At 39.6% G+C, this 15,687-nt stretch overlaps 1 protein-coding gene across 13 annotated transcripts in view; it reads left to right on the top strand.

Annotated features, from left to right (window-relative positions):
• The window catches only part of PIEZO2 (piezo type mechanosensitive ion channel component 2), a 309,728-nt gene that overhangs the window by 168,510 nt on the left and 125,531 nt on the right, over positions 1–15,687 (top strand). For all 13 annotated transcript variants that reach the window (XM_071804264.1, XM_071804257.1, XM_071804259.1 and 10 more), the window contains exons 6-7: positions 12,017–12,227; positions 14,941–15,154. In XM_071804264.1, the coding sequence (XP_071660365.1) occupies positions 12,017–12,227; positions 14,941–15,154 (425 nt within the window). The remainder of the gene's footprint in view (positions 1–12,016; positions 12,228–14,940; positions 15,155–15,687) is intronic.

Raw genomic sequence — 15,687 nt, 5'->3', positions numbered from 1 at the left:
ACATCCTGAAATCATTTCTACTAGTTAGGAGGAGGCTGCAGAAGCAGCTGAATCTGCTAGGAATATGCATTTGGCAGGACTGACTGTAAGGAACCTAATGCATATGCAAAGCATGCAGCTGAGTGTCTGCATTTGAAAGAATATTGGTATGATCTAAAATGAGTCCAAACTGTGTGGGGTTTCACATGATAATTTTTAGTTCTTCCTTGGTAGAGTCCACTGGCGAAGGAAAAATTAAATAGGTGATAATTTCTTTGAATTCTGCATTAGTTCACTGATACATGTGGCTACATGTTGGTGTGTCTCTCTACCGATGCTGTAACTCCATGGAGTTAGAAAACCTGAAATGAGTTGCAGCAATAACTGCCCTACAAACAAATGCTTTGGGAAGTGTTGAGATTGGTACTGTGCCTCCAAGGGAAGTAGTCCTGGCTTTGTTAGACCAGCCCTGCAGCCAATTCCAGAATAGAAGAGCTTTTCCTGAGAGCCCCTGCCACAAGTCATCGGAGATTCGTGGTACGAGATTTTGTTAAGAATCCATGAGCTGATTCAGACGGGCTAAATGGAGCCGTAAGAGAGGTGACTTTTCAGATTGCTAGATGCCGAGCCACAGATGGCTCTATAAATCAAGAAATCAGCACTGTGACTTCCAGGCAAAAGCAGAGAGTTTGTCTTGCAGGTTTACCTTTTTGCATGGAATTGTTTACATTGAGCGATTCTCAGACTTATTTGCTTTGGAGGAGAGTGAAAGACTATGGAAATAGGCTTAATTCAGAAAAAGGTTGATCTATCTACTCCTTCCAAAATTTATGTATAAGAAAACCTGCTAAACTATTGTTTCAGTACTTCTAAAAGTGACCCTTCAAAGCTCTGTGTGAATCCATCACATTTCAGTTGTTCTATGGGCACGCTAAAATAATGCCTGGAGTTGAGTTGTAGTTTGCAATACTCAATTTTGTGCTGTACTTTGTCATGGCAGTATCCTCCAGAAACCAGCTGTAGAATACAATGGATCACATTTCTTCTGGGTTGAGACGCAATTCAAAATAACAAAAAGTACCAGAATCCAAATTAAAGACAAGAAGGATTCATTGCAAAATTGATATCCTTCTTCATTACACTGCATTCAACTTTAAGAGAAATAGATCTCCATCAGAAAAGTGTATTCAACAGAACAGAACTATGGGGAGGAGGTTGTAAGGCAGTGAGAGACTCTCAATTATTTGTAAGTAATGCTATCCCAGGAATAAGCAAAGAGTGTGGTTTTAATTAACAGTGAGTCATGAAGTAGAAAGGTCTGCCAGATACCAGGCTGCAGTCCAACTCATTACCACCCCTAAATGGTTGCACACTTGGAGCAAGCGTGTCTGCAGGCCTTTTTTATTAGGGCTCAGAAAATTTAAAGCAGGTGAATTCAGCTGGAGACAGGCCCAGATTGCAAATGCCGAAAAGCACGATACCAGTCACAAGGTGTAAAAGGTGGAAGAAAGGAGCAGTTAACTACCAGCTGTAGCTCACAGTATGATATTTTTGATTTGGTGCAGATGGTGGTTTATATGCCAAAATGCAGATACAGTATATACAGCCTGATAGGTATTAGAAAGGAAGTAACTTTTTCTTGAGACTGTGGATGCATTGCCTATTATTGTAAGTGATGGGGGAGGAAAATCCTTCTGAGATTGCACACCTTAAACTTTAGAAGAGGTGTCGATCTTAATTGAAATATATAGTTGTAGTCTTCAATGCATCTTTTCCCACAGCACTTGCTGCTTTGTCTATTTGAACTTGTTTCTCATCCATGCTCTTCCAGAAAGCAAACGGGACCAGCGCTTGATCCTGGAGTCTCTACTGCTCCTCTTTTCTGTAGAAGGCAGAGATTTGTTTAGCATCTTAAAAACAAAAGGAAACAAACAAAACAACAACAACAACAAAGAGGCAATTGTTTTTAAATAAATTCATGTTTGGGTAGAATGTGAGGAGATCATGGCTTTGAGTCAAGATACTGGACTGGAGTCAGGAGGAGCAGCATTGTTCTCACTTTGGCCACAAACTTGATTTGTGTCCTTGAGCCTGTTACTTCATGTGTCTCTTAGTTTCTGTGTCCCTTAGCAAATACAAACAGTAATAATGCTCACTTTCTTAGCTTTACACCTACAGTGGGCACAAAGCGCATCAAGAGCTGTCTTCCGGTCCAGGTCTCCAAGTGCGACTGCCATACGTACAGGACAGAATAAAAAGGATCTGAGAGCTACACATGTCCCATGTCTTACTTACTTACTTACTAATTTAGAAACTACCCATTTAGACCAGTACCTCATCTTGAAAGTAGCTGTGACTTGCTGGATAAGGACAATAAGCAAGTAAGGGAATATCCTTTTTCTGCACCTTCAACATTACAATTTATCCTGATCTCTCGTAGTGAGAGACTGGCTTTAGTCCTAAAACATGTGGTTACAAATCCCTTCCAAAAAATGTTGTTGTTAATTATAGCTACTCTGTATAATCTTGTTAAACATATAATTATCCAGACCCTTTTAAAACCTCATTAATTTCTTGGCTTCAGTGGCGTCATGAAGCAAGGACTTCCACAATTTAATAAGTGGTCTCTGATTTTATTTTGAATTTAACACCCTTTAATTTTATGGAAGGTCCCTTGTATTACATGTTATAAAAGTGAGTGAGATGGGAAATCAAATGTATTTATTATCTTGCATATTTATCCTTATAGAGGTAAGCAATCCCTGTTCTTTTTTTTCAATTTACTTTTTCATTTTCATTTTTTTTCTGAACTAGCTGTAGTTCCGTGATATTCTCTTGAGCTACAGGGAATATCAATGCCTCAGTATTTCAGGCAAGTTCCTTTGAGCTGTTTACTATGTGCCCATGAGCCTGTCTAGATAACCATCCCATTTTTCTTAAAGCCTGTGACGGGTATATTTTTCTGAAGATGATTTATTATATTATATTCTCATAATTCAATTTTATTTTGCCAGTATCAAACAATCACCTTAGTTCTCACTGACATGGGACCCTTTGACCCTGATTTTTCTCAACATCATCTTCCCATACGCAACTTCTTCTCATGCAATATTTGCTTCTCTTCAGAGACGGCAAATGATGACTGTTGTGGAAAACACTACAGGTGATAAAGAGGGAAAAGTAACTTCCTAGAGAGGGTTGGAAGTTCTTTGCTTCTTTTAGCTTCCTGATGACACCTCTATTATTCATCTTTTTTCTTCTCGTTGTCATCTCTATTTGACAGAGCGTTGGCTTATTTTTTCTAGTTGGTTATAAATATTTCTTTGGTTTTGGCTTCTGGAGGACTGGTCCAAACTCAGTTGGTCTTAGTGTGCTTTGCATATGGTGTAAGTAGGATTTAATATCTTGTTTCTGTGGGCGATGTTTGTAATGGTGAAGTTTGCCAGACCTTACCCAGCTGCTTCCCTCAGCAACAATTCTAATGCATCTCATCTTAACAAGGGTCAAAAGTTTACAAGTTACATTAGCTTCTTGGTTTGATGCACATGTCTTTGGATAAGTCTTAACACAAATACGTAATTATGCTACAGCAATGCCTCAGCTACATAATGTTTCATAGTGCAATACATTACATATTACCAAATGCTGTCCAGCATGAGACTTCAGTGCGCACCTGTCCTGTTTAGGTTAGAAACATGACGTGATGAAATTCTTCCTGTGGCACCTCTTTGCTGGGGTTACTGGTTTGCTTTTCTATCAGTCCTCAATTCCAGATTTTGAGATACAGAAGTGTTAACCAGGAGATGAAAATGTTTGAATGCTGTTGCCTTTGGACAGACTAAGTGATGAATAACTCTTGGGTCACAGAATTCAGTTTGCTGCTGTTGCGGGAAGCTGTATCACACAATTCCCTCTGGAAGGTAGGAAGCATCCTCTTGAAAAGAGTGCAATCTCTATTCATACCATTGGTCCTGACAGGACACTGTTCTGTAATTTTGCTTTTCTGGTGGTTAGAAAATGTCTAATTTAGGTCATATGTGTATTCATAACCCCTTTTAGTTCTTCTGCTCTTTTGCTTCAATATACTGTTTCTGTCTTTGACCTTTATTTGTCTGATACTTTGGGAGGGAAAAAAAACCCGAACATATTTCTTTAAAGTTTGTTCTGCAAGATGAAAGAAGTAAATTTGGATTCCTTTTGTAGATTAGATGTCCTGTTCTTATGTTCATCCCAGTATCTGTGTCTCTTCAGAGTGGTGCTGGAGAAGTACCCAAACCACTTCTGTATGAGCTGAGGCAATACTGCAAATAACTACAGCACCATAGTTGGGTTATTTACTGTCCTTCTTAGCAAGATGGATAATGGTATAACGTATATATTTCTTGCTCAAGGAATTACTCCATACATATGGGTGCTGAGCTGCTTCACATACCTGCGATAGCTCATTTAGAGTTTGTACTGAATTGTGCCTTGTAGTCATAACCCAACTCTTCCTATTTCCTTTTCACTAAAAAAACATGTTTAATCATCTCAGGCCAAACCACCAAACTCTGCCTGTGAGTTCCTCTCTCTTTTACATTTGGCTTATATTCCTGACAGCTTTTTGTAGTCAAGATGTGACACTCTATTTCCGTGCAAGCCAAGTGAGTCTTTTGCTGAAATCGCTTGATGTTTGCTCAGGTGCAGTAGGTACATTGGGAAGTGCAATAATCTTTGGCCCTCTCAGTACAATATCTATTGTATTTGTGATTTAATGAGTTGCCTTCCTGTTATCCTGCTGCAGAACTGTGCTTGTCCTTATTCATTTTTTATTTTTCATTTCCTCTGAATGACTCTTTCCTACAGGAGGTTTTACTATGGAAGCAAATGTCATTCATTACTATCAAACACTGCAAACACACTGAAAGTTATTTCTGATGGTACATGGCTGATGAATTCATCTTATACTGTGTCGACATTCAACCCAAGCTTTAGCATACTTCGGATCTATCAGTGATAAAATTTTTCATTAAGATCTATAGGACTTGAAGTTAATTTAGGATTTTTCTTTTCAGTGATTGAGTTGTGTAGCATAAATTTTAGCATACTGTTTCAATTCTAAAATGCCTCCATCTCATTGTTTTCGCATTTACCAAAATGTTCTTTGCAATTGCCTCACACTTGATGAGTTCAGCTCATTTAGCAGGGTCTTCCCTTGGAGTCACCCAGTGCCTGCGAGCGTGGATTCTGAGCTCCGAGAGTAGTTTTCTTTTTCTATCCTGGCTTGGAGTCTGCAGCTCTCCTTCCACGTGCACCCCCTGTGCATGTCTGGAGTGGTGTTCCCCTTGGACTTTCTGTAGACCCACCTGAGCAGCCTTTAAGCACCACATGTATCTCAAGCAAGATGACCTTAAAATAGATAATTTTGCTAGGCAGTCCCATTTCTATAGAGCTCAAGTAGAATAACATGTGGGAATTGTTGTTGTGGAAGTTTTCCGTATCTCTTCTATGTCAGAAGAAGCACGGAAATCCACTCCTCACATGCTGACACTTCCAGAAGGACTGTGGAGTTCTTCAATTTCTTGCAAAATTGGAAATTCAATAAATGATTGCTTTAATGCGGTTTAGTATTGACTGCAGGTTAAAACTACAGTCATTTACTTGCCATTAAGGGCTTGCAGTTCCTTTGATGGTAAAACAAGTAGCAGTTAAATTTCTTTTCCAGCTTTTATACTCACAGCTGGGTCTGTCTAAAGAATATTGTGTTATCTTGATTAATTTTTCTACATGCATTTTTATGGTATGTGATATTCCTAAAGGCAGGTAGGCAATGAATTCTTCCTACCCCTGTAACTATCTAATTTAGAAATATAAACATTAAAGTTGTTGGTTGGTTTTGTTTTTTTGGTTTTTTTTTTTTTTTGGGGGGGGGGGGGGGTGCAGTGGGAAAGGCTTCTTGATCAAGCTTGAAAAAAGGAACTCAGTCATGTTATGATATGTCCCTTCTGGGTTGAATGCACCATCTTAGGCACTATGGAGGAAATTGAAATAAACCAATGCAATAGTAGAGGGAAGATCTATTTCTATAGCTCTGCTGGCACTAATATAGTTGAATCAAATAGCTTGTCTCAGATGATTGCTAAGCCTAACTGTTCAACATAAGTATTAAGGTTTTAAAAATGGAACAGAAGTCTAGAGATTTCGACATAGTAATGACTTGAACATACTTATTAAAGATGTCTAATAAATTACATCTCTGCTACTCTATCACAAGTATGGAATAAAAATACAATCTCTAATTAAAGGTAAACAAATAGGTGTAGGAAGTGATTTCTTCATTCTCTGCCAAAGAGTGCCAAGAAGAAAGGAAGTTTTACAGTAACAGTGCCAGCAGGAGGCCAAGAGTGCGTGCCTCAGGGCCTGCAAACTGCAGGGCAGCATGGAGACTGTCCAGCCCTCTTTAAATAAACTGGCCTGGCTACCAGGAGCAAGGGAATCTATGCAGAACTCTGGGGTGCTACAGCTACAGTGATTTCTGTGGAGCTTCACTAAAATTGCCAAAAGAAGGTCAGACTAAGCAGTCTGCATTGTGGCTTGCTCATTGTCATCTCCTGACCAAGTGGGCTCATCTGTATTCCCTGCAAATCAAACCAGGCACCTTCAAGCTAATCTAGATCTTGAAAGCACTTCTCTGGTATCTCCAGCAATGTACAGCTCTGCCCTTGTGCTGAACCTGTGTCCCTGGTATCCATTGGGGTGAGGCTGCTGTGGGAGTGGTCCCAGGGAGGAGCAGGCTCTGGGAAGCAGCTGGGTGCTGGGGTGAGCCCTGCAGCTCCACTGGCAATTCAGAGGCAACAAGAACGTGTTTAAATCACTGAGCTCACACGTTGCCCCTCAGGAAGTTGTTTGAGGCTCTCCCTCACAGAGGTACTTTGCAGAGCATAACTGCAGGTTGCCTTGGGAGCAGCCGAGTTGCCGGCTGCATTTCTGCCACCTGCAATCCAGACCCTTGGAAAATGAAAAGTGTCATCTTGACTTTAAGTTTAATGATGAGGCTCATCACTGCGTCTCTATGACTTTTGAAATTTCCACATAATACATAGATAAATTGATAGATTGATAAATTGAGCTGACACAGCAGGATCCATTTAACTTTTGTTAAAAATTCTAGAAGCAACATGTTAGAAACAGTTGGTGAACTTCACGTAACTGCATATTTTTTCTCAGGGTTATTTTTCATTTCTCACTCCTTTCTGTTTGTTTCCTGGTTCTGGCTGGAAGGAAATGTCAAAATACTGCAAAAGAGGCTATTTGTACAGCATTTAAGAGCCAACTGGAAGGAGGAAGCACCTGAAATCTCATGAGAACATCTTTTTGTGAGCTTAGCAGTATACAGTTGAGAGATCCCAGTAATTAATGCAATACATTCACAGGGGTGGGAGTTGTGTCCATTCTGAGACTTGTATATCATTAGTTGTAACAATTCTGGTTAGTTAAATTTTGTTGCTCTTATTGTTTGAATTTTTGAAGAGTTTCATTCATGTCCTCTCTAGAATTGAAAACTCAATAAATGAGCACATTGGTGTTTACAGACACCATTAAACGTAGGTACAAAGCAAGGAGTGTTCTGAAGCAAGAATAGATTTTTGGTTGGAGTTAAAGCTTCCTGTTAGTAAATGCATAGCTGGGACTAGAGGATATCTTTGTGTAGTACTGTTTATACTGTACCAGATGAAACATTTAGAAGTTGGATGTTAGTAAAGCAGCCCTCAAAGTAGCTAATGGACATTCTGGCCCTGGCCACAATAGTAGCTGCCATAGCTGCCACAGAGGCTGTACTGTTTCCTTGCCTGTTCTCTGTCTTCATTTGGCAGGTTAAAAAAAGTGTTGTACAATAAATACTCCTGAGACTTCCACACGATTACTGAAAAACCTAAACTGCATTTAGTTTGTTTATAAAAAGTCCTGAGGCCCTGCTCTGCAGAGCAAAGGTCGTGGAAACACATGTTTATAGCTTCACAAATGCTCTATACTCCTTGAATGGAGGAATTTATTTGATTTAATCAGCATCCACAGGGATCCTGTAATTGCATAATAAGTCATTTATTATGGGAGTAAAAGTATTTTTCTAACTGTAGCCTATGTAGCATGGGTTTGTAGCTTTAGACTAATCCACATAGTAAAAAGAGCTTTGCAAAACAGTCTGACTGAGGTAATGGTGTTCTGTGATGAGCGCGTACTTGCAAGGCGATTTAATCATCAGAAAGTGTTAAAACAACAGGCACATTATCACCATGTTGGATGTAAGAACTGTTCACTGTTTGCCTGCCTTCAGCAATTTGAAGTGCTCGATGTGGGAAACTGGAAAGCCGTCCCAGATAATCCAGTTGGTGGGTGGTGAATATGAGTGGGGGAATCTAAAGTTTGTCTTTTCTACTTACACGGGAAGGTGCCCTTTCACCTACTACAGGACAGGAACATGGAATTTCAGCCACTTGACTACAATTTGGATACTGAATTACAAACAGGTGTATTTGTATACAAAACTCTCATAGTCTCTCCACTCAAATAATCGTTGACTGGGTCATGAATGGCACTACTGGGAGGTAGACAGAATAAGCCTAAGGCTAAGGGCTAAGACTTCATCCTTAAAAGCTCTTGGAGATAGAGGAGTGAGAGATGTGGAAATGAACCCACCTCTTCCAGGGGCATGCTGGTGCAAGCCCTGGTCTCTGAAACCAGGCAATCCTTGTGCAGCCATATCATGGATAATTCAGGCTGTGCTGAAAAGTTGTAAACCAGTTTGTATCTGTTCTGGAAAAGCTCCTGAGACTGCAGTTTATGGTTGTTGATGATGATCATGTGTTCCCATTTGCTAGCTTGTCTTAAACCTAGAAGAGCCATCGAAGAGCCCCAACTCCAAACAGAGTTTTAGAAGGAAAACTGGAAATCAGTTTGGTGTTTGCTGTGGCTCAGAACACTGAGGCTTTCTTTCTGACAGATGATGACCTCAGTAGCACTGTAAATAGATTGTTCTGTACTACCTGTGTTTGTGAGGTCCTATTTTTTTGTAGAACTTGGAATTCGTATTTTCATATCTAAATAAAAGTGGAAACAGAAGGAAAGTTCACTTACTTGGTTTTGCTTTTAGCTATGCTTGAAGTGTGTAAGCCTCAGTCCATGGAAATTTTGGACCATCACCTCCTTCTCAGCCGTATCCTGGTCCAGTGAAATACCATCTTTCCTATGCTTCTGCCTGTGCATGCTGTGTCATACATGCCAATATTAGATCATAAATACTGGACTGTTGAGATAAAATGTAGCCTGAAGGTCCTTCAGATCGATGAAGCAGGAGTGACTAACCTGGTCAAGTTAAAAAAATTATGGTCCTAGTTGTCATAGTAGGATAATCCAAAGACGCATTTTGTGGAGATTAAGGTGTGAAATTCGGCATTTGGCACCTGAGCTGAGGGAGGCAGGTAGGGGAAAGAGACAGAAAAGGACATCGAGTCCCACCTTTCACTGGGCTGTTTTTTTGTGATTTTCTTCTGTGTCCTCTTTTTTTGTCTTCTTGTTAGAAGGTATTGTGTATTTTCATCCAATTTCCACCTAAAAATATTTTCATTTTGTTCATTTTCCCCTGAAGAATATTTTCTGCATCTGTGTGGGTAACATTTTATTATTTTCTGTTGTGAGTCTTCAGATTTTTATTTCCCCTTCCTGTACTTGTATAATTAAGTGCTATCTCAGCAATTTAGATAGAACTCCCATTTTGCGTAAGCTGTAATAAATGTATGAATCCTGCCTTCATGTTCAGCGTAGATTCATGGTATTCATAGAGACATGAGTCCTGACAATCTCCCATGAAATAACTTATTTATTTTGAAATTATTCCCATACATTTTTTGAGTATTTCCACATTTTAAGGCATATTGTCTTCAGTGAATTGAAAGCACTAGCTGAAGAAACAGGGGTCTCCTTCACACAGACCCGTGTATAGTAGGCGTGCCATTTCATAACCTTTAAACGTTCAGCTGTCTCATTCTCTTTCATTTGGGATATGAACACTATTGAAGGTTTCACTGTTCACTGGTCATAGTAAGCTCAAGGCACAGAACACTAAAGCCAGTCCAGGAGGAGCAGGATCAGGCCCAACAGGACTAGATGAGGAGCAGGTTCATCCAGTGATTACAACACAAACAGAAGTGATTGTAACTTTTGACATTTGTATGGCTTTTTCACTGAAACAGCTGTGGCAGAGGTAAGAACATAACGTATCGTTCAGCCCTACTGTCAGCATTGTTTCTGAATATTTAAGTAGCTCCTGTTTAGATAGGAGCTCAGATACGAGCAGCAGTGATGAACAGACAGAATGCCTCTTTGTGCCGCATGGCTTGAAATGTGATGACTGCATGTTTGGGCTACCATCTCCTCTCTTATTTTGCATAAGAATCTAAAAATCCTATGTTGGGAGCTGTGTAAGTGAATGGTGACAATAAGAAAGCAATTGAAATGATAGTATACTTTTGTTTATAATGGGTATAGCTAGTGAAACAGACGGATGTGTCCAAGAGAAAGGTAGATTTCCCAGATCAGCCCTACTGTATCTAATAAGTATTTAATTGTCTGTAGAATAGATACTCTTGAGAATAACCAGGCCTTTTATGGGAATTCACAGCATTGTTAATGCTCCCAAGTAAGACGAGAAAGTTGGCACCAGGCTTAGAGGTGAAATGAAGGAGTCCACAGGGACTTCTGTTCTTTTGGGAATCCACATAACAAAATGGTACTGAAGAATTTGATTAAGTAGGCTGAGAGTTCAGCTGTACCTACTGCAATCTTATCTGTCGATGTGGAATTTTTTGCTGCCAAAGGTCACCAATAAATATAAAACTGCTATTCTGATGAAAAATACCAATAGTCTCTCTTTCTTACTTTCACATGCAGAGATACTGCTTGGCCAGAACTAATGTTAGCTAACACAAGTTCAGATTAGTGCCAAAGAAACTATGCTGTATTGCACCAAGAGAGAACCTGGCTCCAAACTATTTTTTTTTTTTTTTAATACACCCCTATATGTCTTTGAATGACTAATTTTTCCATAAATTGTATCTCTGGGTGGGCCTCCTGCTAATCCTGCAGATTCTTACTGTGGGTGGATGATTTGGTGTGCATCACTCAATAGCTGTGTATGTCTTCTGGTCTCCAAGCTACAATGGAGACTTGATGGTGAAGGCAACTGCCAAATCCTAACAAACTTCTCAAGTATGAGGGGCTTTTACACGTGTCCTTTTTTCCTTTTTTTCCATTGTGTAGTTCTAAGGCACTGGTCTCATTTCCCCCACTAAATTGTTGCAGATCAAGCTTTCACTGTTTCTCTCTTGCTTGCTTTTTCTCCTATTTTTCACCATCAGATGATTTTGTCATTTTTCATTATCTCCTCAAACCTCTGCTTAGTGTATTTTTTTCTCTCCCAAACTGCCCTTCAGTCACCAATGAACTATCTGTCCATTTATTTCAGCCCTTGTTGCCTAATCTGACATCACCCCTACTCACCCTATTCTAGATTTTGCATTTAAAGACTGAGAAAGGTTTCATGGGGAAGGGTTTGCAAAGTGAGATTGTTGAGGAACATCAACCAGGAAGGCACTTGTGCTTAGTAGCTGGAGCTTATATCTGGAGCCATTGAACGAAATAGGAGTTTAACAAACCATAGATAGCAAGATGGAAGAATGCTAAGCAAACCAAATCGAATTCCATATAAAAATAGACAAGCAGCCTGTTGTGTGCATGTAGGAGGACTGAAGTCTTTCTCAAAGACAACCCTTAACATCCTTTTTTCTTGAGACAGTTCTGAATTGGCAGCCATGAATGTATGACTATAGGTTTAGCACATCTGTCATAACTCTATTATTACTTGCACACAGTCAAAGATTATGAGAAAACTTTATTTTTAAATAATACATACATGGTTTTTAATTTCAAATTTTTTTGTGCCTCTGTCTCTCTCTTTTGCATTCTCTTTTTTTTTTTTTAATTTTTTTCCCTTCCTCTTTAGGCGCTAAGAGACAAGTTAGAGCCAGATGATGCTTTGATATATGAAGAAGATCTGGATGATGAAGACTGTGGTGAAGCAGAATTTGAGGAAACCATGAAATTAAAACTGCTGCGGAGAATCGCCTCTCTAGCATCCAGACTGAGGGAGTTTATTGGCAACATGATAATCACCACTGGAAAAGTTGTTGTTACAATTTTACTTGGTTCAGCAGGTTGGTGCATTTGAAAAATTTCCTCCAGAGCCCATTAGATTATGCGCTTAACAAATGAGTTTTCAGCGCTTTGGCACCTGCAGGAATAACAATGGAAATTTTTAAGGGAAAAGAAATTGCTGCTGATTTTATTTAAATTAACTTTTTGGCAGGACTTGGAATATGCTGAGTTGCTTAAGTTTTTTTTTGTTTTTTTTTTTACTAATACTGCGTGGCCTATCATTCTGTATACGACTTTCACAGTTGCTGTTATAACCAAATGGTAAATCGTTGCATATTATAAGTGGCTGTGTATTTTATATATATATATATTATGTGAATTCATAGATTTGAAAAAAAAAGAAAAAACTGAAAAGATTAATAGGTTGACCATGTAGTGTGTAAAAACAGTGACAAGCAGGCTTCATGTAGGGTTTTGATGTGGTTGGTAGAAATAGCTGTTTTGATATGATATAGCCAACCCTCTTATGACATTTGATTTAGTACCACATAATCAGCTACAGCCAGAATAGAAGTGTACAAAATCACTGTAGGTTACAATTAATGTATTCAAAATTGGATCATGCAATTGTAAATTGGTGTTTATCTGCCTACTCACGTGTTTGAATGGAGTCATTACGTATGAATTATAAGTACAAGTGTAAATATAATGATAATATACTAGTATATGAAGTGTAAAACAATAGTACAAAAAATGTTTGATAAGGAATGACAAGGACTGGTCAAGTGTGGCCCTATTAGTAAGACCTTTCAGTAAGGTATGATTATCTGACAGCCTTCCATGTAGCCAAATGCAAAGTAATGAATCTAAAAAAGGGAAAACAATAGGTTATGTGGATCACCATGGGGCCTGACATCAGGGAAGAGATGCCATTAAAAAACAACCAACCAACCAAACAGAACAACCTGATGCCATTCTGAAGTTGCATGGGTGAACATCCCCCAGGAGAGATGAAGTGGAAGGATCAAACAACACTGGCAGGAGGCAATTTCTTCTGAGTGGTGACGGGCAGCTTGTCTGTGGGACTCTGACACATGCCGAGAGCTGGGAGGTGTTCAGAGGAGAGTTACAAAAAGGGCTTGAGGTCTGGGAAGCCTGTATTTCAGACAGAGACCTTGAGCTTAATTAGTTAAATACTTCCTTACTTACTGTGCCAAGAAAAAAATAGATATGAATGGTGATTTGACTGCAGCCTTAAAGTACTGACAAAGGTAGAAAGTGCCTCCATTTTTTTAACAGACATCTCATCTAGTAGAAATTATAAGCCAATAGTTAAGTGGTAAACCTAGGCAATTTCAGACCAGAAATGAATTTTGAATTTTTCACAGCCAGAGTAAATCACCATAATGCACAACTTATTTATGGACATAGTGGAGTCTCCTTCTCCTAAACTGTTTAAATAAAGACAAAGTATTTCTTTGAAAGAAGAAAATAAATAGTTACAGACTTGACAAAATTGCTGGGTAAAGTTTTACAACCCCTGTCATGAAGGCAGTCGGAATTGATGATCCCTGTGGTTCTGTCATGCTTTTGAACCTGTGAGCCTGTGGAAACGCCAGCACGTTACACGCTGGGCAGAGACAAGACACTCCAGGCTAAACACTTAGTCTGAAGTACAATGTGAAAGGACTTGATGGTGAAACTCAGGCAAAATGACCGTGGATAAGAGTCCTTACAATGCCTGGACTCAGTCCAACTGGGGACCGACGCCTGGACTGCTGCCCCCCACAATCACAGCAAGCCAGCACTTGGCAAGGTGCAGGTTCTCCTGCTGGGGTGGCCAGCCCGGCTGCAGGGCCACTGGCCATACTGGAGCCACAGGCCATCTGGAGCCTGCAGATCTGTCCTGAGGAAGGTGGCTCCTAGGCATGCTCCAGTAAAAAGAAAATCAGTTGAGGCAGGAGTCCCTGTTGCTTTGGTCCTGTTACTTTAGACACTCCACTGAACTGCTGTGGGGGATGTAAGCTCTCTTATGTTATTTTCTCATGATTGTCACTCTTGAACATGTCTCTTTCCTGCTTCCTCACTTATTTTTGTAGGGCACCTGCAGAACATCGGGGCTCTTTCATCAGTTAGACATTTTAACAAGTGAAATACTCTGCTGCCTGTGCAAGCGCAAAAACTATATATGTATGTAAGACAGCAAAGTCTTTGACATAGATAAATTACAAGTTGCTAAGAGTTAAAAATATCATTTACTGAATATTTGCTAGATTTTGTCTCGATCTTTTCTTTTCAGTATATATATCAGGGTGGGTCTTTTTGGTTTAAATAGCTCAAGATATCTCAACACTTATATGAGAAGGCTTTTCACTGTTCACTCATTTGTGCTATTTTAGCATCTTGTATTTAAAATTCATTTTGAAGTCTGATACACTAGTGCTCTCAGGCACTACTGGCTGGCCTTGCAGCCATGCTTCTGATTTTCTCTGTGCTCTGTGAAGCATCTTTACAAAGAGAAGATTTCATCTCAGAGGAAGGTCTGGAGAGAGATTGTGTACTGAGTGCTAAGGTATGGCAAAAGTGAATTGAACAAAAAGAAAAATCTTTTTCTTTTAGTCTCAGAGCTAATAGTCTAAAGAGCTAATTGTAATAATTAGCATGAACACTAATGGGATTAAATTGTTTGATACACTTCTTGTCACACTTAAGTTTTAACAAATGCTGATATTTCCCACACTTTTCCAACCCTCCATGTTTTTGTCTTTACAGGTATGATGGTGCCATCTTTGACATCAGCTGTGTATTTCTTTGTATTTTTGGGCCTGTGCACATGGTGGTCCTGTTGCCAAGCATTTGATCCGCTGATATTCAGCTGTTTGTGTCTATTTATGGCTATATTCAGTGCAGGGCACTTGATTGGACTTTATCTGTACCAGCTACAGTTCTTCCAGGAGGTCATTCCACCAAAAGATTTCTACGCCAGGTGAGCGAAATTCCCTTCCTATTCAATTGTGGGCATAGGATGCAATGCTCTTTCACATAATGCTTTCACAAATTTTATGCTTAACTTCATGTTCAGTCTTGGAAGAGTTGAAGGATTTCAGACTGCATTTTTTTGAATGACAGTGAAGTCCCACCTGGGCAATTGTATGCAGAGAGCTGGGACAAGTTAGGAGGGGAAACTGATTTTTCTTTTGGACAGTGTGATACTCAGATGTGAGTGAGAATGATTTGGCTAAGACAGGAGATAAGAGAAATCAGTGGCAGCATTGAGGCAAAGGCAGTATACTTGTGCATACTTCTGGTAAAGGAAAAGAAATGCTCTGAGGTCTAATGTCATAGTGTCTTAACTGGGGCGAAATGAATGTGTGGTGCCAGCTCTGTGTGCAGAGACTTGAGGGCTGCTGTGGTACTTCACCTGCTGTGTTAGTACAAAAATTCTCAGTGGTCATGCAGAACATGCTAGTCTTATGTTCCTATTGACAGCTACATCACTTAAGGCAAAAAGCAGCATTT

This window comes from Patagioenas fasciata, chromosome 2 (genome assembly GCF_037038585.1).
Source record: "Patagioenas fasciata isolate bPatFas1 chromosome 2, bPatFas1.hap1, whole genome shotgun sequence".
Lineage (NCBI taxonomy): Eukaryota > Metazoa > Chordata > Aves > Columbiformes > Columbidae > Patagioenas > Patagioenas fasciata.
The sequence above is the reverse complement of the archived record's forward strand: the minus strand, read 5'-3'. Positions and strand labels throughout refer to the sequence as shown.